Source organism: Prionailurus viverrinus, chromosome C1, assembly GCF_022837055.1.
Source record: "Prionailurus viverrinus isolate Anna chromosome C1, UM_Priviv_1.0, whole genome shotgun sequence".
Lineage (NCBI taxonomy): Eukaryota > Metazoa > Chordata > Mammalia > Carnivora > Felidae > Prionailurus > Prionailurus viverrinus.
Window position 1 is genome coordinate 39436902 of NC_062568.1, and position 26160 is coordinate 39463061.

The following is a 26160-nucleotide window of genomic DNA, read 5'->3' on the forward strand; positions in this document are numbered from 1 at the left end:
CATACAATTAAATTACCAGGGATGATCTGCACTTAAGTGGATTCTACTATTCAATAATGGAATAAACACTATTTTTGCTGGATATGTTAGATTATATGCCCTATAGTTAACTGAAACAATAGAAATAATTTTTATGAGGTTTATATATGTTTCAGTAATCATTTCAACCAGGTTACTTAGATGACTAGAAATAGTATGCATACTTAATTTCCACAGAAGTCAAATGAAATATTTGCTTTATCTGACTAAACAACTGCAGTACCTTAGATAATGCCAGCTTTCTCAGAACTGAGTAATTCCTGGATAGTCTTAATTATAAATGTTGACACAGTAGTACACAATGGAAATACTTTTAAATACTTCCCTTTATATTATTAAAGATCCTGCTAAACTCCATTTCTTCTCAGATACACGTTTTTCTTCATTAACAACACTAAGGAAAAACTCCTATATTCCAAGAAATAAAATGAATGTATTCAAAAAAATTTTTTTTAATGTTTATTTTTGAGAGAGCGAGTGAGCACATGAGCAGGGAGGGGCAGAGAGTGAGGGAGACAAAGAATCCCAAATAGACTCCATGCCGTCAGCACAAAGCCCGATGTGGGCTCAAACTCATGAACCACAAAACCACAAGATCATGACCTGAGCTGAAACCAAGAGTTGGACACCTAACCAACTGAGCCTTCCAGGCACCCCAGATATATTCAAAATTAATTAGATTCAATGGTAAAATCCAACATAGAGGTGGAAATCATTTCTTAAAAATGAATCATCAAAGATCTGAAACCACATCAAATGACTGTAAATTAACTTTAATAGTGAAGCCAAATCTATCGTTTTGTCTGTGTCTGAGCAATCAACTGCAGGATTTACAAGTAGACAGAGATGGGCCTATGTATTTATGTGACCAAAACAATAGCAAATATATATTTGCTGTAATTCTAGATGAACTATAAGTCTAGCAGTAAATAGGGTTTCTTTCTTTTTCTTCAAAATTCTAAGTGTTTTCTAAAACACTGAGTCTTCTAAGATAATTAAAGCATCTTCCAGCAGGATGACTTAAGTCAGGATTCTTAAAGGTTCTAAACTATTAGAATTTAGGCGGTGGTATTAAGTGGCAGTTGTAAAAGATTCTCTATAGTTAGATTTCTAGAGTTTCTTTACTGCTTTTGAGGACTAATAAGATAATTGGGAACCACATTCCGTAAAGCAACTCAGGGCATTAACTGAAGGAAAATTTAGTAAACCATACAGTAGAAATTTTTTCTTTGGAACCAAATGCAAAAGAATGAAAGCCATTCTGCCTGTATGCTCCAGCATTTTCCAGGGAAGATATAAAACTAAAATTGGTTTCTCTGAGATACCTTATTTCAAAATATCATGTAAACAGAAGAATCCATACCACTTCCTAGAGAAGAAACTAGCAAAACTAAAAAATCCACAAGAGGGGACTGGGTTGGTAATAACACCTTTGTATATAAAAGACAATTATGGAGTTGTGATTCTTATTCTTAAATATGCAAACTTCTAGTAATCATATTAATTATCTGAAACTCTTGACAGTGTTTTTAACCACAGTTGTATTCTGGCCCTCTAATTTTAAAACAAGGAAAAAGCAATCTAGAAACTTAAAAACCCTCTGCCATTTTTCTTATTTGTAAGACAAAGAAAATCGTAGCAATTGTGCTACCTGAAACTTTCCTGTAAGATTTAGGAGGTAAAAGATATAAGCCGAGAAAAGAAAATGCTTCCATCCACTTAACCTTTTATTAGAGAACTATGAAAAAAGTAGTAGCTGATTATTCTCTATATGATGAAATAAATTATTCAGTGGCATGGGTAAAAGTGTTTTCACACTAGAGCTTTTATAAGTTTTTAAACCTTTTAGTATGAGATAACTAGGTTGATGGATTAGTCGAAGAATAAAAAGATGTTGCCCCCTGACTGGTAATAGTAACAAAGGTACTTGAAGTGATTCTCCTTGCAATTGACTCTCCTTCCTTGGCTACTTGTCAGAAAACTACTGATATTTGTGAATGGCAATTCAAACACCCAACTCACATAAGAGGTGCTTAATATATATGTTTGAGTGGCAATTCAATACCATATGTTAATTGGCAGTGAATAACTCTCAAAGACCACACAAGTCACTCAGTCTCTCAGTCTGAGTCTTAGTCTCTCAGTCAATTCCTTACCTTTACTAGCATCCCACATGATTACTTACAAGGCCTAACAGAAACACAGACATAGCTTCACAGGACCTACATCCAAGACCTTAACTGTTTGGGAATACACTACATTTGAATAACCAAGAACCACTGGAAATAAGTATGACTCACATTAAATTTTTTTCATTAATGATATAGTAGTCTACCAGGAATTGTGCTGTGTTTTTTTTTTAAGTTTATTTATTTTGAGAGAGAGAGAGAGAGAGCGAGAGCAAGAGCATGCATGGGCAGAGAAAGAGGGAAAGAGAGAATCCCAAGTAGGCTCTGCACCATCAGCACAGAGCCCAGTATGGGGCTCAAACCTACAAACCGTGAGTGAGATCATGACCTGAGCCAAAATCAAGAGTTGGACACCCAACAGGTGCTCCTGTGCTAAGTGTTTCATATAGATTATCTCATTTATTCTTCCCAGTAGTACTATTTTTATTCTCCCTTTTCTAAAAAAGGAAAGTAGGCACAGAGAGATTAAAGTGCCTTGTCCAAAGTCACATAGACAACAGGGTAGTAGAACAGGATTTGAACCGAAGGTATAGAAGTATTGTGCTTAAGTACTATACTATATACCCTCCTAACAACTATTGTAAGTATTATATAGTAAACATAACTATCTATTTTGAGAAGTTTTTTGATAATATCAAACATGCCCCCCAAAATCTACTAATTAAAAAAAATGTATAATCTTACCACCTACTTCCCCTCCTTTTCCAAAGACCTCAGATCATTGATATTATCAAGTTTTTTATATGTCTCAAATAACTCTTTACCTTATAATATTCAAGATTGGTATCTGATCCTGTAACATGAATTTCAAGATTGTTCAGTCTTGTCCCAGAAAAATGCTCTACTGCAATAAATGTATGCAGGTATTAGCAAGAAAAAAAATCCTTTCTTCACCAGTAGACAGCTGCTCTTTGTAAAATGCTGCCTGGCTTTTACAAAGCCATCGTAATGGCTGGGAGGGGTGAGAACTGACAATCAAAATACTGGAGAATTGGGATTTTTTCTTTTGTTTTTCTTGCTCTGCCACTGACTTATGCTCACTAAACAAAACATAAGTATCCCCAAAGCACTGGCACACTGAATCAGTTGTGACAGACCCTTTCCATTGATGGACCAAAGCATACATGTCAGTTACTTCAAGGTACTTCTCAAATGCTGGGCTTAAAAAAAAAAAAAAAGTTAAAAAAAGCTTCTGAAAGATCCATATAGTGAAAAGTAAGAGACTGCTCTTTCTAAAAACAACAACAACAACAAAACAAAAACCAAAACCCAAAATCTCCACTGGGCTGGCAATAAAAGGAGTCTATATTGGTTAAGGTAATGATAGCTGTTGTAATGGATAAACCTTGGAATCTTAGTGGTTTCATACATTAGATGTTTTATTTTCTTGCTCATCTAAAGCCCAGTGGGCATGGGTCAGGAAGAGTAACAGTTGTGCTCCATGTAGTTGTTAGGGATGCGGGCTACAGAGCCTCAGCCATCTTCAACACCTGGTTACCCTGGGTACATATATCCAGCTGGCAGAGTAGGGAGTGGAGGAAGGCACATCGAAAATTTTATGGTCTGGGTTTAGAAGTGAAACACATCATTCCTGCTCACAGCCACTGAACAGAATTAGCCAAATGGTCATACCTAACTGCAAGGGAGGCTGGGAAATAGAGTCCAACTAAGTGTCCATGAAGAAAAGGATACATTTCATATCAGGTGAAAAGGATACATTTCACATCAGGTAAAAAGCAAGCCCAGTGTCTCTTCCAAAGTAAGGGCCACCAACAGCAATGGACCTTTTAAAAAGAGCACAGAACCCTACAGAGAGCAGTTGACCTATCAGCAGCAGCTGCATGAACCATACATGTGTTGCACAAAAGACACTTTAAATAAGACATACAATATTGTTAAAGATCAGTGCTCCCATATCCACCAACATATAGCACTACAAGAATCACCTTCATGCTATTCATTCAAATAGCACTTACTGAGCACCCAGACTATGAGCCAGAACCCCTGCTCTGCTTTGAAAATCTGATAATGTACACATTAAAACACCTCTTTAACCACCTCTTAAACCACCCATTTATAGTCTAATGGGTGAAAAGTGCCTGGATTTACCTGAAAGAAAAAGACATTGAATTCCTTGAGGAGAATAAACATATCCAGCACCTAGCACAGGGCTTGACACACAATGGCAGCTGAGCAAAAGAATGGTGAAATGAAATGAAGCAGGCAGTGGTCACATGCTGCGGTATAAGGAAAAAGCATTTGGAGATAAAAGGTGCCCTGGGTAAGGTTGGAGAAAGATTCCAAATCCCACGTATGAGTAAAAATGAACAGAGGAGGGGCGCCTGGGTGGCCCAGTTGGTTGAGCGTCCAACTTTGGGTCAGGTCATGATCTCATGGTTCGTGAGTTTGAGCCCCGCGTCAGGCTCTCTGCTGTCACTGTGGAGCCCACTTTGGATCCTCCATCTCCGTCTCTCTCTGCCCCTCCCCTGCACATGTGTCCTCTCTTTCTCTCTCTCAAAAATAAATATTTTAAAAAAGAAATGAAGCTTCTGTAAGTCTCTATAAGCTTCACTTTACAAGTTAAAAAAAAAAAGACATGTAAGTTGCTTTTGTTTAAAAAAAAAAAAAGGTCTATAACTGATAAAACAATATTTTATGTGCCCTTATGAATTTCACATGGAGGCACCATTGCCTCAGCATACCTTTAAAAAGGTTTTAGGAGGTTACCACCAAAACTGACTGTGTTTAATGTCAAAACTTGCCAACCAGTGTATGCTTCATGCTCAGTGATTCCCCATATCAAGCCACACATGAGAACTGGTGTTATATCAAAGACAGTAAAAATTTCACTTCCCAAGGAAAGGTTTAAGAACAGTGTGCAGTGACTAATCATTTATGGCCAGGCTTTAATGCATAATTGCAATTTAACCTCTTCAAGGAGAATCTTCTAAATTATATTTCCTTTGGTCCTGATTTTTATTTATTTATAACTTTTCATTTTACTTTTGTTATGTTATCTAACATCTATTGAAGGTAACTGTATGCCGTGTAATATGCCAAATACTTCACATGCATCAGTTTATTTAATACTCATACCAGTTTGTTCCACAGCACAAGAGTCTAAGGCTTAGCATCTTGCCTCAAAACACATAGTTTATAGGTGAGAGCTGGAATACAAGACAGTCTAATTCAAGCCTAAGCACTTTATAGTTTCTATATATTATTGCATATTTTGGTAAGTTGTCTTAAATAATTTATAGAATGAGGTGGGAACATAAGTAAATGATTAAAAACATACTGATGTTTTTATAGATATGCAATGGAGACAGGATGGTATTCTAGGAAAAAAGTTATCATATTGAAGATTCAGCTTTTAAATTTAGTTTTCAATTTTTCTTTACATATTTATAAATTTTTGACATAGAACTTACTGTATTATTCAAGAACTTTAAAAATTAGAAAATACAATTACAGTACATTTTGCAGATTATAACATCAAGTGTTTCTTTGGAGAATTCAAAAAGTGTCAGCATGGTCTTTGAATTTAAGATGTAAACAATATATTTGAACAAGAATTTAGAACAACAGTCATAAGACTACTAGCTGGGCTTGAAAAAAGCATAGAAGACACCAAAGAAGCCCTTGCTGCAGAGATCAAAGACCTAAAAAGTAGTCAAGATGAATTAAAAAATCAATAGCTGAGATGAAAATAAACTAGATACAGTGACAGCAAGGACTGAAGACAGAGGAGAGAATAGGTGAAATAGAAGATAAAACTGTGGCAAATAATGAAGCTGAAAAAAAGAGGGAAAGGAAATTACTAGATCACTAGGGGGCGAATGAGAGAACTAAGTGATTCCATGAAACAAAGCAATATCCGTATCATAGGAGCCCCAGAAGCAGAAGAGCAAGAAAAAGGGGCTGAAGGTTTATTTGGATATAACTGAAAACTTCCCTAACCAAGCATCCAACTCCAAGAGGCATAAAGAACCCCCTTCAAAATCAATAAAAACATGTCAACACCATGACGTATCATAGTGAAATTGGCAAAATACAAAGATAAAGACAGAATTCTGAAAGCAGCCAGGGACAAAAGGTCCTTAACCTACAAGTGTAGACACATAAGGTTGGTAGCAGACCTGTCCACTGAAACTTGGCAGGCCAGAAGGGAGTGGCAGGAAATATTCAATGTGCTGAATAGGAAAAATATGAAGCCAAGAATCCTTTACCCAGCAAAGCTGTCATTCAGAATAGAAGAGATAAAGACTTTCCCAAACAAAACCTAAAGGAGTTTATAACCACTAAGCCAGACCTGCAAGAAATTCTAAGGGGGACTCTCTGAGTGGAAACCAGCAAAGACTACAAAGGACGAGAGAACATCACCAGAAACACGAAATCTAAAGATAGCATAATGGCACTAAATTCATATCTTTCAATAATCACTCTGAATGTAAATGTACTAAATGCCCCAATCAAAAGACACAGGGTATCAGAAGGGATAAAAAAACAAGATTCATCTATATGCTGCCTAAAAGAGGCTCATTTTAGTCCTGAGGACACCTGCAGATTGAAAGTGAGGGGATGGGGAAAAAAAAAAAAAGTGGGATGGAGAACCATCCATCGTGCCAATGGATGTCAAAAGAAAGCTGGAGTAGCCATGCTTATATCAGACAAACTAGATTTTAAAACAAAGACAGTAACAAGATATGAAGAAGGGCATTAAATCATAATTAAGGGGTCTATCCACAAGAAGATCTAACAATTGTAAATATTTATTCTCCCAACTTGAAACACCCAGATATGTCAATTAATCACAAACATAAACTCATTAATAATAATAACATTATTGTAGGAGACTTTTAATACTCCACTTACAACAATAGACAGATTCATCTAAGCAGAAAATCCAACAAGGAAACAACAGCTCTGAATGACACACCAGACCAGATGGACTTAGCAGATATATTCAGAATATTTCATCCTAAAGCAGCAGAATACACATTATTCTAAAGTGCACATAGAACATTCTCCAGAATAGATCATATATTGGGTCGCAAATCAGCCCCCAACAGATACAAAAAGACAGAGATCATACCATGCATATTTTCAGATCACAATGCTACAAAACTTGAAATCAACCACAAGAAAAAATCTGAAAAGCCTTCAAATACCTGGAGGTTAAAGAACATCCTACTAAAGAATGAATGGGTTAACCAGAAAATTAAAGAAGAAATTAAAAAATACATGGAAGCAAATGAAAATGAAAACATGATAGTCCAAAGCCTTCAGGGTGCAGCAAAGGCAGTCCCGTAAGGAAAGTACATTGCAATTCAGGCCTATCTTAAGAAGCAAAAAAAGTCCCAAATACACACTCTAGCCTTACATCTAAAGGAGCTAGAAAAGGAGCAGCAAATAAAGCCCAAAGCCAGCAGAAGAAGGGAAATAATAAAGATTAGAGCAGAAATAAATAATAGAGAATCCAAAAGAGCAGAACAGACCAATGAAACTAAAAGCTGGTATTTTGAAAGAATAAACAAAATTGATAAGCCCCTAGCCAGACTTCTCAAAAAGAAAAGAGAGAGGACTCAAATGGATAAAATCATGAATAAAAGAAGAAAGATCACAACCAACACCACTGAAATACAAATTATAAGAGAATACTATGAAAAACTATATGCCAACAAATTGGACAATCTGGAAGAAATGGACAAATTCCTAGATACTCACACACTACCAAAACTCAAAAGGAAGAAACAGAAAATTTGGACAGGCCCAAAACCAGCAAAGAAATTAAATCGGTTATCAAAAATCTCCCAACATCCCTCTCTAACCTTTTTTTTTTTCTTCCCCTCTCCCATAGACTTGCGTTAAGTTTCTCAGGATCCACAGAAGAATGAAAACATATGGTATCTGTCTTTCTCTGTATGATGGGGGGGTGGGAGGGAGGGGAGGGTGGGTAATGGGTATTGAGGAGGGCACCTTTTGGGATGAGCACTGGATGTTGTACGGAAACCAATTTGACAATAAATTTCATATTTTAAAAAAATGCAAAAAATAAAGAAATAAAAATAAAAATAAAAATCTCCCAACAAATAAGAGTCCTGAGCCAGATGGCTTCACAGGGTAATTCTACCAGACTTTTTTTCTTTTAAAGTTTATTTATTTTGAGAAAGAGAGAGAGAGACAGCCAGTAGAGGAGGACCAGAGAGAGAAGGGGATAGAGGATCCACAGAGGTTCGGTGCTGACAGCAGAGAGCCTGATGTGGGGTTTGAACTCATGATGAGATCATGACCTAAGCCAAAGCTGGACACTTAACCAGCTGAGCCATCCAGTTACCCCTCCACCAGACATTTAAAGAAGAGTTAACACCTATTCTCCTTAAACTATTCCAAAAAAATAGGACTGGAAGAAAAGCTTCCAAACTCATTCTATGAAGCCAGCATTACCTTGATTCCAAAATAGACAAAGACCCCACTAAAAAGGAGAATTACAGTCAATACCCCTGATGAATCTGGCTGCAAAAATTCTCAACAAGATACTAGCAAATGGAATTGAACAGTATATTAAAAGAATTATTCACCATGATCAAGTGGGATTTATTCCTGGGCTTCAGGACTGGTTTAATATTCACAAATTAGGAGCGCCTGGGTGGCTTGGTCGGTTAAGCGTCTGACTTCAGCTCAGGTCATGATCTCATGGTCCGTGAGTTCGAGCCCCGTGTCGGGCTCTGTGCTGACAGCTCAGAGCCTGGAGACTGTTTCAGATTCTGTGTCTCCCTCTCTCTCTGCCCCTCCCCTGTTCATGCTCTGTCTCTCTCTGTCTCAAAAATAAATAAACATTAAAAAAAATTTTTTTTAATATTCACAAATTAATCAACATGATACATCACATTAATAAAAGAAAGGATAAGAACCATATGATCCTTTCAATAGATATAGAAAAAGCATTTGACAAAATACTGCATCCATTCTTGATAAAAATCCTCAAGAGGATAGAAGGAACATACCTCAACATCATAAAAGCCATATATGAAAGGCCCACAGCTAATATCATCCTCAATGGAGAAAACCTGAGGGCTTTCCCCCTAAGATCAGGAACATGACACAGTTGTCCACTCTCACCACTGTTCAACATAGTACTGGAAGTCCTAGCCTCAACAATCAGACAACAAAAAGAAAGAAAAGGCATCCAAATTGGCAAGGAAGAAGTCAAACTTTACAGATGAAATGATACTCTACATGGAAAACCCAAAAGACTCCACCAAAAAACGGCTAGAGCTGATCCATGAATTCAGCAAAGTCGCAGGATATAGAATCAAGGTACAGAAATTGGTTGCATTTCTATACATCAATAATGAAGGAGCAGAAAGAGAAATCAAGGAATCAATGCTATTTACAATTGTACCAAAAACCACAAGATACCTAGGAATAAACCTAACCAAAGAGGTAAAAGATCTATATGCTGAAAAGTACAGAAAGCTTATGAAAGAAACTGAAGACAACACAAAGAAATGCAGAAACATTCCATGCTCATGGATTGGAAGAACAAATATTGTTAAATGTCTATAGTACCCAAAGCAATCTATACATTCAATGTAGTCTTTATGAAAATAGCACCAGCATTCTTCACAGAGCTAGAACAAACAATCCTAAAATTTGTATGGAACCACAAAGGACCTCAAATAGCCAAAGTATTGTTGAAAAAGAAAACCAAAGCTAGAGGCATCACAATTTCAGACTTTAAACTGTATTACAGCTGTATTACAAAGCTGTAATCATTAAGACAGTATGGTACTGGCATATAAACAGACCCACAGATCAATGGAATAGAAGAGAGAACCCAGAAATGGACCCACAGATACATGGCCAACTAATCTTCGACAAAGCAGGAAAGAGTATCCAATGAAAAAAAGACAGTCTCTTCAGCTGGGAAAACTGGACGACAACATGCAGAAGAGTGAAACCGGACCACTTTCTTACACCATACACAAAAATAAATTCAAAATGGATGAAAGACCTAAATGTGAGACAGGAAACCATCAAAATCCCACAGAAGAAAACAAGCAACAACCTCTTTGACCTAGGCCACAGCAACTTCTACTTGACATGTCTCCGAAGGGGGGTAAGGGAAATAAAAGTAAAAATGAACTGTTGAGACCTCATCAAGATAAAAAGCTTCTGCACAGTGAAGGAAACAATCAACAAATCAACAAAACTAAAAGGTAACTGACGTAATGGGAGAAGATGTTTCCAAATGACGTATCAGATAAAGGGTTAGTATCCAAAAACTATAGAGAACTTACCAAACTCAACACCCAAAAATCAAATAATCCAATTAAAAAATGGGCAAAAGACATGAATAGACACTTTTCCAAAGAAGACATCCAGATGGCTAACAGACACATGAGAAAATGCTCAACATCACTCACTGTCAGGGAAATACAAATCAAAACCACAATGAGATACCACCTCACACCTGTCAGAATAGCTAAAATCAACAACTCATCAAACAACAGATGTTGGCAAGGATGTAGGAAAAGGGGAACCCTTTTGCACTGCTGGTAGGAATGCAAACCTTTGCAGCCACTCTGGAAAACAGTGTGGAGATTCCTTAAACAAAAATAGAACTACCCTATGACCCAGCAATTGCAGTACTAAGTATTTATCCAAAGGATACAGGTGTACTGCTTCAAAGGGGCACATGCACCCTAATGTTTATAGCAGCACTATCAACAATAGCCAAATTATGGAAAGAGTCAAATGTCCATGGACTAATGAATGGATAGAGAAGATGTGGTATATCTATATCAATATCAATATAGATATACACGTACATACATACAGTGGACTATTACTCAGTGATTAAAAAGAATGAAATCTTGCCATTTGCAACAATGTGGATGGAACTAGAATGTATCATGCTAACCGAAGTAAGTCAGAGAAAGACAAATATGATTTCACTCATATGTGGAATTTAAGAAACAAGACCGATGAAGATAGAGGAAGGGAAGGAAAAACAAGATAAAAACAGAGAGGGAGGCAAACCACAAGAGACTCTTAAATACAGAGAACAAACAGTTTCTGGAGAGGAGGTGGGTGGCGGTGGGCTGAGTGGGTGATGGGCACTAAGGAGGGCACTTTTAGGGATTAGCACTGGGTGTCATACGTAAGAGATAAATCACTGGGTCCTACTTCTGAAACCAAGACTACACTGTATGTTAACTAATGAATTTAAATAAAAAAAATAAAGAATTAAAACTAAATCATGAGGTTAAACTAGTATTTGTAAAATTGGATAGCAATTAAGTACTAAACTATATAACACAGTCCATAAATCTAAGAACAATTCAGAAAAGGAAGAGCCAAGTATGGGATAAAATGCCCAGAACAGGATTCTTGAAGCAGAAGACATTTAAAGTGAATTTTAGGTAGACAAAATAATGCCTATTTCAAAGAAAAAGTTATATAAGAGTTTTAGTAACTAAATAAACCATGGGAGTGACACAGAATAAAATTTCTCTACTGCAATTTATAAGACAATTCTGATTTAAAAAATGATTTTAACAGTTAACACCAGTGACTTTTATATGTTAGTTTATCAACTGAAAAGCTAAACCCAGAGCATTTTTTCTATCCTGCATATTCATGTGGCAAGCGACTTGTGTTTCAAGGGTTAAGCCAGACAGACAATTTCCAATATTGATGCTAACAGACTAGAGTCATGTCTAGAATTGCTGCTGTCAGATAAGGACTGCACTATCCTTTCATAATGTCTCCATGATCTTCCAGAACATAAGAGGAAGGAAAACACAGTTCTTATTTGGCTGAATTGGCATACTAAATAGGAGCAAAACTTCATAAATATCAGTTCAAGCCCTCCTACTGGTAAAAATGAAGAACATCTTTCATCAAAATCTTAACCCAGCTCCCACTGATAGAGCATCCTGCAGAGAAGGACCTGACACAGACCTCATTTGCACCTGTCAGTGCTTAAACCATTCAAGTACCTCGAAGGACCTCTTTTGTTACAGCAGCCCTACTACACTGGCCTTACTCGCCTTAAATGCATTTTATAGCAAGAATAATTTTGATCACATTCATCTCAAAGTTAGTAAGGATTCACAACCAGTACCTGCATAGGAAGGAGCATAAAATATCTGTTTTTGATCTTTATAACAAATAGATATGCTTGATCACACCCATGAATGTTTAAAAGTTTCTTGTACAAAAGTAACAGAGAAAATTCCTATAGGTCTTTAAAAATGAGATCTTGAGAAATATACATAAACTCTCCTACTCCTTCCACCGTACCCACCAATACTTTTAGGGACTTAGACCCACTGTCTCTTTTTAAAATAAATGGCAGGCTCCTTATGGGCAGGAAATATGTCTTCTGCTTCTCTATATGGTGCTGCCAATTGCTTACAGAACAACATGTTTGCTGCAGATGGTAGCTGAACTGCTAAAAGGATAAGCCTGCAAGAGAATACAAGAATACTGGCCACTAAATATAAAAGATCTTGGGAAAAGAAACATCCTCACAATTCCCACCATTATCCAACAGTCTTACCTGTTACATTCAGTCCCAAAGAGGGAGAGACGGGCAGTGGAAGATAGGGAATAAAGCACATCCCTTGTCTCCTCCTATTCTGGTGTCCACTAGGTGATACTAGTTCTCATGGTGTTCTGGGGATGAGGCAAGGGGTAACAGGATGAAGAGATAGACCTCACCTCTATTTTTTTTAAAGAAGATTGTCTTATATGGCACTGGCTGGGAATGGAAGTGCTGACTATTCACTGTCAAGATGCTCTACACCCCCACCCCCCACCCCTGGCCAAGACTAGGTCTCTGGTAATCATCAGTAACAATTCCAGTCAAGGAATGAAGGAGCATCTATTATGATAGTGGGCTTGTCCTATAATTAACTCAGTGTTTTTTCATCATTTTTTCTTGTCTCTCCTACATCCTAAGTAGAGCTGCCTTAAGCACAAAGACTTGAAAGCACTTGGACGACACCTGTAAAGGTGGAAGAATCCAGACTGGCAAAACAAACCTCTTCAGTCAGAAGTGCATTTCTGTGATGCCGGATTTATTCCACGTGGGTGATCCACTATTTTCTGTGGGGAGCGCATGGGTCTAACAAAGGCAAGGGATTTTGTTTCCATTGTACAACCAAAACACACTCAGCACTCACTTCTGCTAGGGTATCAAACGGTCTCCTCCAGTCTTAGACACAAAGAACTCTTAGAAGTGGTCACAGAGCCCTCTGTGAGACAAAGTGACTCTAGGTATTTACAGATCCCCCTTTCACTTGCTTCAGATCAGGAACTAGATTTCTAAGAGCACAGGGGAAAATAAAATGAACGACAGAGGTATAAACTATAGCCTGCCATGGGAAGCAGAATTCCTGTTTGGATTCAAACATGGCCAGCTCCCTAAATCCTGGGATAACCACTCTGAGGTATCCATAGTATTATGTAAATATGTCCTGGGTTGGCAGCTTGGGATGATGATGACAAACCCATCAAGCTCTAGCCATGGCATACACTTAGTTTCCCTGAAGTTGCCATTCTGCTTTCCATGTCTTAGCTCTGGCACATGGCTCTGTGGCATTTTCTCTATGCCAGAGTGGATTCCTATGCACCCTTCAAACTCCAGCTCATAAGTGATTTCCTTGGGAAATCTTTAAATAATATCTTTATCATTCCACTCCCTGCTCCTTCCAAGGAGCTTCTCTGTTACCTGGTACATTTTTCTGATTCCATCTGACATGCTGTAGTAATTATGTGTTTACATATCCAGCTTCCAGAACAGATGGGGAGACCTTGGGGCCCTAGTTAATATATTATTTTTTATTACATTTTATTACCTTTATTACATTCCCAGCATGCTACCTGACTCTTGTAGTTATTTAATATACCTTTGATAAATTAATAGGAAAAAAGTTTTTTTGATTCATAACAACATTTATTTTTTCCCTTTTATAAAATTCCTCTTTTGTTCCTTTAACCAGTTAATTAAAAAGCTTCTCTTCTGCTCTCTTTTCTTGAGTCACTTATGTCATTTAATTCATATCAAATTAAAAGGAGAAAGAAAGATATATGCATATATTATTACAATATGCTTTGTTTTCTACGGGCATACCAGTTAGCTTTTTAATGTAGAGTCTGCACACTGTGGCATACCAATTAATAAAGAGGCAAGAATCCTGCCTCATACAATAGGACTAAAAATGGGATATCAAAGAACTGTGTTGCATTTGCCATGTTATTACACAAGTCTTTCCTGCAGTCCATATTTAGTGCTTTGTTATTCTTAAATGACACAATGCTGAGGTATGTGCTCTGCCTCAAGACTTTCAGAGGAGCACCTGTGTGGCTAAGTTGGTTAAGCATCTGACTTCGGCTTAGCTCATGATCTCATGGTTCGTGAGTTCGAGCCCCTTGTTGGGCTCTGTGCTGATAGCTCAGAGCCTGGAGCCTGCTTTGGATTCTGTGTCTCCCTCTCTCTCTGCACCCACTCCCCCCCCCTCAAAAATAAACATTAAAAAAAAAAGACTCTTTCAGAGTTCTAATTATTATGAACAATAATTTCTTATAAGACCAAATTTCCATTTCCTGTTACAAATAAAATCCCCTTTCATCAATTATACTATTGCGCCAGACCTGAGAAAAGCACCTTTAGATTATGTATATATTTTAATTTTATTATAATGTGAATATAAATTATGTTTCCTTTCAATAAGGATAGTTTTTTTTTTCAATGCCACAATGGGATTTGGTGTTTGCATTTTATACATTTTGTTTCATCTTACAGATCATGATGAGAAATTATGTTGATTGTGCTATATTTGTATCCTCAGTGTTGGAAAATAATAATGGCGGTCTCTAAAGCTAATGAAATTGTGTATAATCACATACTATTTAGTACAATTAATGATTTAGGAGCCTGGGATGTCCCAGAAGACCTCAATTCCAATCATCTTGTCCTGAACCTTTATTTTAATCATAATGCCAACCACCAAATGGCTCAGCCAAGCAGCTAACAAGGGTTTTCAATACACAGTCTAGATTATATGAGCGAATATGGCAATGAACTTTGTATAGAAATCCAAGTTTTCATTGCTCCTAAGGCATATGGCCAGAGCCTCCTAAAAATTTTTTTTCGAAGTTATATGTTGAAGGGAAACAGTCCAATGAAGCAAAGAGAAGAACTCACATCAGGATATTTGAGCAAAGCTTTTAAAAGTTCATGGGAAAATAATAGCTTGACTGTAAAGCTTTAGTTGTAAATCACTAGATGTGATCAAAGTAACTGAAGAAATAAAATAATTATGACAACCTTTTCCAGTATCTATAGTTAACCTACAAACACCAAAATACCAAAGCCTTTAAAAGATAAATCCTTTAATACTTAAAACTACCTTTGGATGTGCATGCCTAACAATTGTACATAACAGTTTATTCCAGAGTTCCTTTTTCTTTGTTTAATCACAAGGGTGTGGGACAAATCCAGCTTTGTTTGGCTCAACAAACACAGAACGCTCAGAGTAACTGAAGAGCCAACTCCCCTGATGTCACCTCTTCCTTAACAACCATTTCAAAATCCTATAAAACAGTAGGACTGCCCTTCCTTCACAGAGTCACATGCTGAAGGCCACTCAACTTTTACACAGTCATAGCTCAGTCAGGTAGAAAAATAATTCTAATTCCAGCTGTTAACTTACCTTGAAGAACTTCCATGGGGAGAACAGTCCAGGCATTTTCCAGGTAGGAAATATAAATATAGCGAGCCGTATTGCAAGCCAGGCCAATGTACAGAACCCTAAAAAAAAGGGGGGTTGGGGAGAAGAAGATGAGGCCCTGGAATGAGGCATAAAGCATGCAAATATTACCTATGTCTTCCCCTGCCCAAACCATCCATCATCCAGCAGTGTTCAAACTTAGGAGTGGGCAAGCTAAAAGACAATTCAAGTTAACCAGGAACTCTTAGGAGAAAGAAGGCTGCTTCTAACGTATCTGCTGTCAGCCTTTTCAAAAAACACTTGTTAATATAAAAGTGACCATCACCCTTCCTGAAACTTAATTAGGAGCAGAGCTGATGCTTTTTTAAGATAGCCTGGGCACACTGCCATGTCTAATGACATTACTGGCTTCCTTCCAGGTGGCTGTAGGGTAAACATGCTGGGATTATAGCTACTTCACTCTGATGGGGGAAGGACAGGATAAAAATGAGAACATGAATATGAACTTGGTCTCACATGCAATATCGAAGACACCAAGTTTTATAAGGAGACTCTCAAGGTCATCGAAAACTATCATCCGATGATGAATAATAAACAATTTGGAGATCAAATACTTTTTCCTGTCAGTTCAATTGACACATCTTCATTATTTACAAATAAATCCATGATATCATATGCTTACCAAACTAATAAATATATATCAACATCACTTTCCCCCCTCATACGTACCACCACCAAAATTGTGAGAAAAACAAAATAAATAAAGGCCTTAAGTGGTACGGTACATTCTCTGTCTTTCTGAACTGGATGAGCTGGTTTGGAAGTAAACGGTGGTTGTTTCTTTGTATAAAACACAGCCTGATGGTAGAGATTTCTCTTTTTTTTTAATTTAATCTTTTTTTTTTTTTTGAAGTTTAGTTATTGATTTTGAGAGAGAGAGAGAACAAGTGAGCACACACAAGTGGAGGAGGGGCAGAGACAGAGGGAGAGCGACAGAATCCCAAGCAGACTCTGTGCTGTTAGTACAGAGCACCATGTGGGGCTTGATCTCACAAACCACGAGATCATGACCTGAGCTGAAATCAAGAGTCAGATGCTTAACTGACTGAGCCACCCAGGCACCCCTAGGGATTTCTCTTTCTAACTTGTTTTCCATTTTCTTTAATTTTCTAATCTTAATGCTTTTTTTTTCTTAATTCAAGTGAATGAAAATTCAAAGGTAAAAGAAATAAGCCGATATAACAGTCAGTGGTATTTTCCTCATCTTGCTCAACTATATTTTTATATTAAAATCATCAAATAAACATTGTTCTCTTTTCCCAACACTGGATCAAGGAAAGGAAATGCTTTGAGGCATCCAGCTGATATTAACCACAAATAGGGAACAGAAGGATGGGAAGAAAGACAAAAGTGGTTGAGGGGCAGGGATGGGATGGAAATAGATATTAAAAGAGATTTAGGAGATCTTCAGTGTTGAAAAGGTCTGGGTTATCATATTCTGTGGACATTATGTTCTTTGTACTTGAATGTTTTGAGGAAAAAAGCATATGTTTAGATCCTGTTTGATAAAAATTTCCTGAAGAAACTTGCTATACAGATCCATCAACAAGGGTCCTTCTGCTGGGAAACAACAACAAAAAGCCCACAGGAAATTAAAATGCAAAATACATCACACAAACATACAAATGACACAACCCATGTCTCCTTTTTAAGTTCTAATCTAACTCTGTTGATGACCCTGACATAGCGTCAGGGGTCAGTGAACATTTTCTGTAAAGGGCCATACATAAAATAGTTTAGGCTTCGTAGGTCTGTTGCCACTACTCAACCTGGCCACTGTAGTGTGAAAGCAGCATAGACGATATGTACATGAGGGAGCATGGATGGCTGTATTCCAGTAAGATTTGAATTATAAACAGTGAAATTTAAATTTCATAGACAGCTGACCTCTAAACAATGCAGGGATTAGAGGTGCCAACCCCCTGCATAGTAGGAAATGCACATATAACTTTTGATTCCCCTAAAACTTAACTACCAATAGCCTACTATTGACTGGAAGCCTTACCAATAACATAAACAGTCAATTAATGTATTTTATATGTTATATGTATTATATACTATATTCTAATAATAAGATAAAGGAAATGTTACTAAGGAAAACATAAGGAAAATACATTTGCAGTACCATACTATATTTATTGAAAAATTCTGTGTATAAGAGGACCTGTACAGTTCAAACCCATGTTGTTCAAAGGTCAACTGTAGTTTTTATGCATCACAAAATATTATTCTTCTTTGACTTTTTTCAACCACTTAAAAATACAGAAACCACCTTTAGTTCTGGGCCATACAGAAACAGGCAGCAGGCCAGATTTGGCCCAAGGGCTGAAGCCTGCTAAGCCCTGATCTAGCTCATTAGTTCTTGGCTATACATCAGATTTACTCAGGTAACTATTAAAAACGACAGATGTCAAGGCCCATGCTAGTCTCAATAAAGATCTCTCTGGCTGGAACCCACGCACTGTGCTTTAGAAACCTCCCCCGTTTATTCAGATACTAAGCCAGGGTAAAGAACCACTGGTCTAGGTCATGCCACACAGCTTCCCAGTGATATGTCAGTTTAAATATCCCTTTCACGTATTAAAGAGATTCTTAGGTTGCTGAAATACTTTTCAGTGACTATTCAATAAATACATATCTAATTCTTTTCCCTTTTCATGGGTCAAAATGCTGCCTTTCTGCTCACAATTCACAATTTTACTCTTGCTGATTTCTTGAAGCACTGGCTACCCCAGAATGGTTGATGAGGACGAAATGATAGTGTTTCTCTCTCTTTTGGAATTCTGGAATAAAAGTACTGTCAGAAAACAAGAGGGTACTTGGATGCTTTTCTTTAAAATAATTACTACTACTACTACTAATAACAACAATAATAATAATGCTACAATTTATTGAGTGCTTATTTTGGGTGATTCACTGTGTTCTAATTATAACAAGCCTGCAGAGTAGATGTTATTATCCCTGCTGAAGTCAGACGCTCAACTTTATTAATAACAGGCAGGGGCACCTGGGTGGCTCAGTCGGTTACATGTCCAACTTTGGCTCAGGTCGTGATCCCACGGTTCGTGGGTTCGAGCCCCGCATCGGGCTCTGTGCTGACAGCTTGGAGCCTGGAGCCTGCTTTGGATTCTGTAGCTCCCTCTCTCTCTGCCCCTCCCCTGCTTCTCAAAAATAAATAAACATTAAAAAAATTTTTAAACTGACATTTCATTCACTGTTATGGGCTGAATTGTGTCCCCTGAATTTCATATGTTGAAGTCCCAGGTCCTAACCCTCAGTACCTTGGAGTGTGACTATATAAGGAGATAGGGCCTTTAAATACGTATACGTATCATTAAATACATATCATTAAATACGACATTTAAATGATGTCGCATGGGTGGGTCCTAATCCAGTATGACTGGTGTCCTGATAAGAAGAGAACAGAACAGGTCAGAGACAGGCACAGAGAGAAGGCTGGGATGAAGACAGTGGAGAGGTCCTCGGAAGAAATAAAACCTGCTGACATCTTGATCTTGGACTTTTAGCTTCCAGAACTGTTCAGGAAATAAATTTCTAGTTGTTTAAGCCATCCAATCTGTGGTGCTTTATTGTGGCAGCCCTAGCAAATGAATTCATGCACACCTATGAAATTAAGGATTTGGAATAAAAAGAAATTAAAAATGTTTTACTAGATCATCTTCTGGACAGTCAAATTCTTTATACTGAATATAAAGCACATGTTCAGAGTCCTAGAATATTCCTGAGCACTATGAGGTCTGGAAGTACAGAAGAATAGGGTGAAAAATGCTTCTCACTGAGATACAGATACCTAATGAGCATCTATAATGAAGAAGCTCAGAGACAACCTCATCGCTTTCCTATTTCACAACAGGAAGTCAGTAAGCATAAAATTAGGCAAGAAATAAAGGCAATTTTAGAATAGGTGGTTGATATAAGTGAACTTCTCTATAAAGAGGATGAACACGATTGGTAGGAAGCAAATGCTTTAGCAGAAAACAACTACACCATGGAAAACCCAAATCACTTGTCAAACGTGTGACAAGTGTCACCTTGACAAAGTGCCCCTGCACCTTGATTCTGTATTTGAGCAAAATATAACAGGAGAAAAAAAGTGTTTATGACATAATTTCTTATACAACCACAATTCACAGTATTGGAAGGACAAATTGGTGGTTATTTTATAATAAAACTAGTATTTTGGGGGGCTCCTGGGTGTCTCAGTTGGTTAAGCATTCAACTCGAATTCAGCTAGGATCATGATTTCACAGTTTGTGGGTTCGAGTCCCACATTGGGCTCTGCACTGACAGTGTGGAGTCTGCTTGGGATTCTCTCTCTCTCTCTGCCCCTCCCGTTCTCTGTCTCTCAAAGTAATTAAAATAAACTTTTAAAAAATTATGAAAACAATATGATATCCTAGCTACTATTCAATATTATTGCTATATTTTGAATTTGTTGTGAGATTGAATGTAAGTAAACCATATAGACACAAATAGTTAAGAAAAGGACATAAAATAATCAGCATCACCATTATTGTATTCTTCCTGGACAAAGGAAATGGCAGTCTCTCTCTAGAGACTTCAGGAAAGTGCTTATTTACTTCAAGGACCACTTGGATCATCAGAAAATGTATGTGACACAATGGGAACCTTTGAAACAAAGCAGCTGATAGAAACAAGATTCTATTATAAAACATGTTTCTCTGCAGCCTATCTGGTACAATGTTCTGCTTAGCTCTCTGTCCTCCAGCCACACAAATGCCAAATGGACCCACTGGGCTACTGTCCCAACCTATCCCTCAGTATGACCTGATGTCCTACCCTTCCTTCCGATCTCACTCAATTCCTTTATATGTGATCACAGCTGTTATCATGTGCCTCTCCTCATAATCCTTATCTCAGTTGTACCTGTGTGTCAACAACCTGGCTGTATGCTTCATGCGGGGTGAGATCAGTTTCATGTAATATTGGCTAGGTTTTATCCCCAGTGCTTGGCACACAGTAGGCACTCAATAAATATTCAATAACTAGAGGGAAAATATAAATACTTTAAATAGAACATCACTCAACAAATATTTACTGAACACACTGTGCTAAGTGCCAGGGATACGGTGATGAACAAGATATGAACTATGAAATATATTATGCTTATAATTTTATGTGTGTGTGTATACAAGAGACAGGTATGTGAAAGAATTATTTGATTTATAAAAAAAACCTGGAACTAGGATGATTAAAAAAATGGATGTCCATATTTGTCACCATTTGTGATTAATGTTAACAGGCTATGGTTGAAGATAATATTAAGTCATTTCTGTGAACAAGCAATAGTTCAATGAACAGCTGTCTGTTGTTTGCTTATCTGAGGGCCTCCTGAAGCATCATGCAGTGAATCTTCAACACATGTGCACTAGCAGATAACAGGGTTCTTGGGTACCCACAGGCCCATCTCACTAGAGGACTAAGAGTTAGCATACATGCCACAAAGCTCAAAGAATCAGTGGCGCTCCCGTACAAAACACAGCACAGCCAAGGGGATCATCAATAGAGACACCAAGTCACCAAGCTCCTTTCATTAAACAGGCATAGCTGGCTACGGACCCATCCTTGTAGAACAGAGCATAAGAACAATATTGTATGTCTGAAGAGTGATTGAAGGAAAAAGACTATTCATTTACCTATGGTTTGTACAGCTACCAATACTTCCTTTTTTTTTCTGCTAGAAAAAGTGAAGTCTGAGCCTCTGTTGGTGTTAAGTCATTCTTTATTTAGCTGCCTTCAAATATTTCCTCTCTCAGTGATTGATAAGCTAAGAGTATAATTATGGCAATCATCAGCTGGCTCACTGTGCTGGTTCCTGGCCATATTTACTCCTCTCTATTGTCCCTTTAGTTTATCTGTCTACTTTTTCTTAAGGTTGTGTGTATCTTAGGTAGAAAAATAAGGATGTTCAAAACAAAACAGAACCTTAATTAATGGAACCCAAATACTTGGAAGACACAATATGCTGTTTTGTTCTAGTTTCCATTTGGGTAAAAGTTAGATGACCAAACACACACACACACACACACACACACACACACACACACACACACACCCCATATAAGTTATTGTTTAAAAATTTTCCATGAGATGACCTGAGGTATATATAAAATACAAATTCTATCATTTCCAAACAAGAATCATTGACATTTAGTATAGCAATTAATTTGAAAAAGGCCTCAAGAGTTTTAGTTGACCCTAAGCTAAATTTGAGGGAGTTAAACAAGTTCATCAAAATTCAGGCTGAAGGAGTATCATGACCAAACCAAAAGGAGATAATAGTCTCACTGTTCTTGACTTTGGCCAAACCACAGGAGGAAGTGGGAACAATTAAAGAGATCACTGGCAAAAAAGAAAGGAGCCACAATAAGGAGGGGAAAGAATAGTGGGGAGTCTGGGATAAGATGCCCTGTGGAAAATCCATGAGAGAACTGGAGAGACAAAGCTGTATGAGGGACATTCATAAAGGCCTTTTCTGCTGAGGAGGGAAGGGGCTATGTTAACCCTAAGTCAGACCTGTGAGCAGTCAGTACAATAGAAATTGTTTTAGTTGCTAAGCAGAAACTAAGAAAATAAAGCATTCTCTCTTTTCAGCTGGATCTGATCCTGGACCGGCCTGGGACTTCAGCATAGGCATAGGAAGCCTACCCAGTAGAAGGCAGAGCTGGTAGACGAAGAAACCCAGGTTCTGACTGCATCATATGAGCTCCGATTAAAGCTACCCCTACAGGTATCTGCTAGACTTTGCAGTTGGACAATACATTCCTTGTTTTCCTTAAGCCCCTTTGAGTAAGGTTTTCTGCTTCCTCAAGTGAAAGAGTCCTAAGTGAGACAAGATCTTAGCTACCTTGTGAGGTAGCAAGTTCCACATCACTAGAAGCGGCCAAAGACTAAATAACCATCTGCCGAGGATTAGGGGGAAAGAAATCTAAACTGGGTCCCAGCTAAGCCTATGTGATGGTATTAGTTTGCTAGCTCTATCATAACGAATACCTCAGACTGGGTGACTTAAACAGCAGAATTTATTTTCTCACAATTCTGGAGGCTAGAAATGTAAGATTGAGGTATCAGCAGTATTAGTTTCTTCTAAGGCCTCTCTCCTTGGCTTGTAGATGGCTGTCTTCTCCTTGTGTCCTCACACGGTCTTTCTTCAATGTGTGCCTGTGTCCCAATCTCCTTTTCTCATAAGGACACCCATTATATTAGACACTGGTCTACGCTAATGACTTCATTTCAACTACCCTTTAAATTTTTTTAAATGTTTATTTTTGAGAAAGAGAGAGATAGCCCAAGTGTGGGAAGGCAGAGAGCGAGGGGGACAGAGGATCCGAAGCAGGCCCCACGCTGACAGCAGAGAGCCCAACATGGGGCTCAAACCCACAAACCACATGATCATAACCCAAGTCAAAGTCAGACGCTTAACTGACTGAGCCACCCAGGTGCCCCTCAACTACCTCTTTAAAGACCCTGTCTCCAAATGCAGTCACATTCTGAGGTATTAGAGGTTAGGAGTTCAGTATATGAATTTGGGGGAGGGGACACAATTCAGGCCACAAAAATGATCTCCAAGGTTACTTAGAATTCCAACAAAATTTAGTAAAGAATGCCATGTTTTACTCAAGAGCTATTTATTCCGTGGATCAGAAATAAAATGTATGATGCCAGCGGTAGCTGCCCTGGGCTTCTGAAGTCAGCATGAGGCTGCACCCTTAGAAAAGAATTGTTAGCAGTTTGTACAACCCAATCCAACTATATTTATTCATTTATGTTATCTAGGGGACTGCTATTTACTTTTCCAGTGGTTGATGTAGAGTGAAAGGCTTTGACAAACAGTGCTAATTAATACGTTTTTACAACAGGCAGCATGGTGGGGCCTAGGCTGCACCTTGTCTGAAGAAATGTCATCCAGGGCACAGACATACTGGGAGTAGACTTTTCTCAGGAATGGTCATAACTGCCTTCACTAGCATTAAATAAAATGCAAATAAAATAAAAATGCAAACATCTCAGCAAGGGCAGCCAAGTCTTTTACAAATTCTGAGCCAGTACATGGAAAAATGTCCAAGTTATAATTTATAGTTCTAACTTCCATTCAAATCTACTGGCCTTCCAGAAAGAAAATCCTCTATACAGATCCACTATCATAAATCACATTGCCCATCTCTGACTAGACAGTCTGTTGTCATGGCATCGCCTGGATGAATTTGCATGAATGGCTGTGTGCACATTTCTGATTTCTCAGCAAAACCCATTCAGAGTCTGAGTCTTTGCAGGGGTGGGCAGGGAGCAGTGAGGTCTGATGTGTGGTTTTTCACATACTAAAACCAACCACAGTAGAAAGTTAGATCATTAGAGTCAGAACTCAAAGAAGCCACAGCCATTAAATCCAACCGTCTTATAAAGACAAGGAAATAGAGGCCCAGACAGGCAGAATGGGGGCCTCAAAATCCATTAGCCAGTGAAAGTCAAGGTCCCTGCTCCCTTGCCCTTTGGCTCTTTTGGTAGATAACAACAATGTGCTGTGTTCCTACTCCAGGGTTCCTACATGAAGTCAGACCTAGACAAGGGCCTGAAGAAACGCCTGTGGATCGGACCAGTAGCGACAGGGCCTGGTGACGCTAGTGTGGTTATGCCTGTGGTAACAGCTATGCCTTTGGATCAAGGAAGTTGGATATATGTTTGAGTTGACTTTAGAAGACAGTTAACATTTTAAACTTTGATGAATCATTAAGAGGAATGGCATAAGAGGAAAGTAGTAAAGCAAATGCCAGTCAACAGCTGCCCAACATCCTGGATCAAAAAAGAAAAGTTAAGAGGAAAATTTTGTTATGAGATAAAATGGGTCAAAAACCTATTTCTCCTGAGGTAGCCCCAGAAAGTTCAGGTGTCAATGCTAAGGCAGGACACAAGGTGAGCCAGGATTTCTGTCCCCAAGCAGACAGACTTTGAAACCAAATAATCAGAAATTGACTATCTGGCTTGGGCTGGGTAAGGAACAGAAATTAGGGAGGGGCACCCCCCCCCCCCACACACACACACCCCTAACAGGATTGTAAGGGGACAGCAAAGACAGGGGCTAAGAGTCTCCATCTTGTGTAGGTCCAACCACCGACTCAGGCTGTGTTCATCAACACTTCAGGTCTCTAGACCCGCCTGGGAGGTCTCTGAGATGGGCTTAGCCCACCAGGGGGCTGAAAGTTGCCCAGATCTTTTCCTTTCCTTGATCCCTAAAGTAGCTCCACAGAACCCACTGTGAAGAGTCAACTACTCTACCTACCAACACTGAATTTGAACTACCTCCCTCTCTTTCTCTCTTTCTTGAACTTTCACTAGCTTTCAGACTTAATTCAATGTAATCCCAACTCACAATGCTAAACACTTTCCCTGAAGTGAAAATTAGGTTATGGGTTTTTCAAGAAAGAACAAAAAAATACAATTTCAGTAAACTCCTGCCCCAAACTTGTCAATTAATACATTTTTATGACTAGAAATTTTGTTCCATTCTTTTTCAAAATAGGAAACTGTAACTGAATATTAGATTCTGTCCAAACCCACTCCTCTTCCCCCTTTTTTGTGACATTAAGGAAAAAAGACCATCAACCTCAGTGGCCTTGAGACCTCTGCTTACTGCAGGCCCCTCACCATGCCTAACCCTTCATACTAGTATTTCTATAATGTTCTCCAATTCTTTAGCATTTTTCCCACTTACTATCTCATTTGTTCCTGCCAATAATCTTCTGAAATAGGAAGGGCAAGAGTTCTCATGAATCCTATTTTGCAGCTGAAGAAATCAAGGCCCTGAAAGGTGAACCAAGTTGCCAGAGTCACAAAACTAAACAAATCGCAGAACCAAGACTCAACTTGAGGTCTTCTGCTGTCAAATCCTACACCCTTCCCATAGTCAGCAGACCTCCTCCACCCTGACCATAAGGATTGGAGGCAAACAAAGAAATTGAAAGGGTACTCTTTTACACACACACACACACACACACACACACACACACCAATGACCATTCTACCTTAAAAATCTTATTTCACAAAAATTTGCTGTGATATTCTACTTGCATTTGAAACATACTAGATTT

General features: G+C 38.2%; 2 protein-coding genes across 18 annotated transcripts in view; one reads left to right on the top strand and one right to left on the bottom strand.

Moving 5' to 3' along the window:
• NEMP2 (nuclear envelope integral membrane protein 2) overlaps nucleotides 1–26160 on the top strand; it is a 147248-nt gene that overhangs the window by 42422 nt on the left and 78666 nt on the right. For 13 of the 15 annotated variants that reach the window (XR_007154465.1, XR_007154464.1, XR_007154466.1 and 10 more), the window contains exon 9: nucleotides 22670–22805. Coding sequence is in view for 1 of the 15 variants with exons in the window: in XM_047869091.1 (XP_047725047.1) it covers nucleotides 8089–8125 (37 nt within the window). In the remaining 14 variants the exon portion in view is untranslated. Of the gene's footprint in view, nucleotides 1–8088; nucleotides 8135–13203; nucleotides 14810–22669; nucleotides 22806–24611; nucleotides 26080–26160 lie in introns of those variants that run through there. The other 2 variants (XR_007154474.1, XM_047869091.1) reach the window with 2 other exon arrangements.
• The window catches only part of MFSD6 (major facilitator superfamily domain containing 6), a 78132-nt gene that overhangs the window by 10149 nt on the left and 41823 nt on the right, over nucleotides 1–26160 (bottom strand). For all 3 annotated transcript variants that reach the window (XM_047869088.1, XM_047869087.1, XM_047869089.1), the window contains exon 3: nucleotides 15956–16053. In XM_047869088.1, the coding sequence (XP_047725044.1) occupies nucleotides 15956–16053 (98 nt within the window). The remainder of the gene's footprint in view (nucleotides 1–15955; nucleotides 16054–26160) is intronic.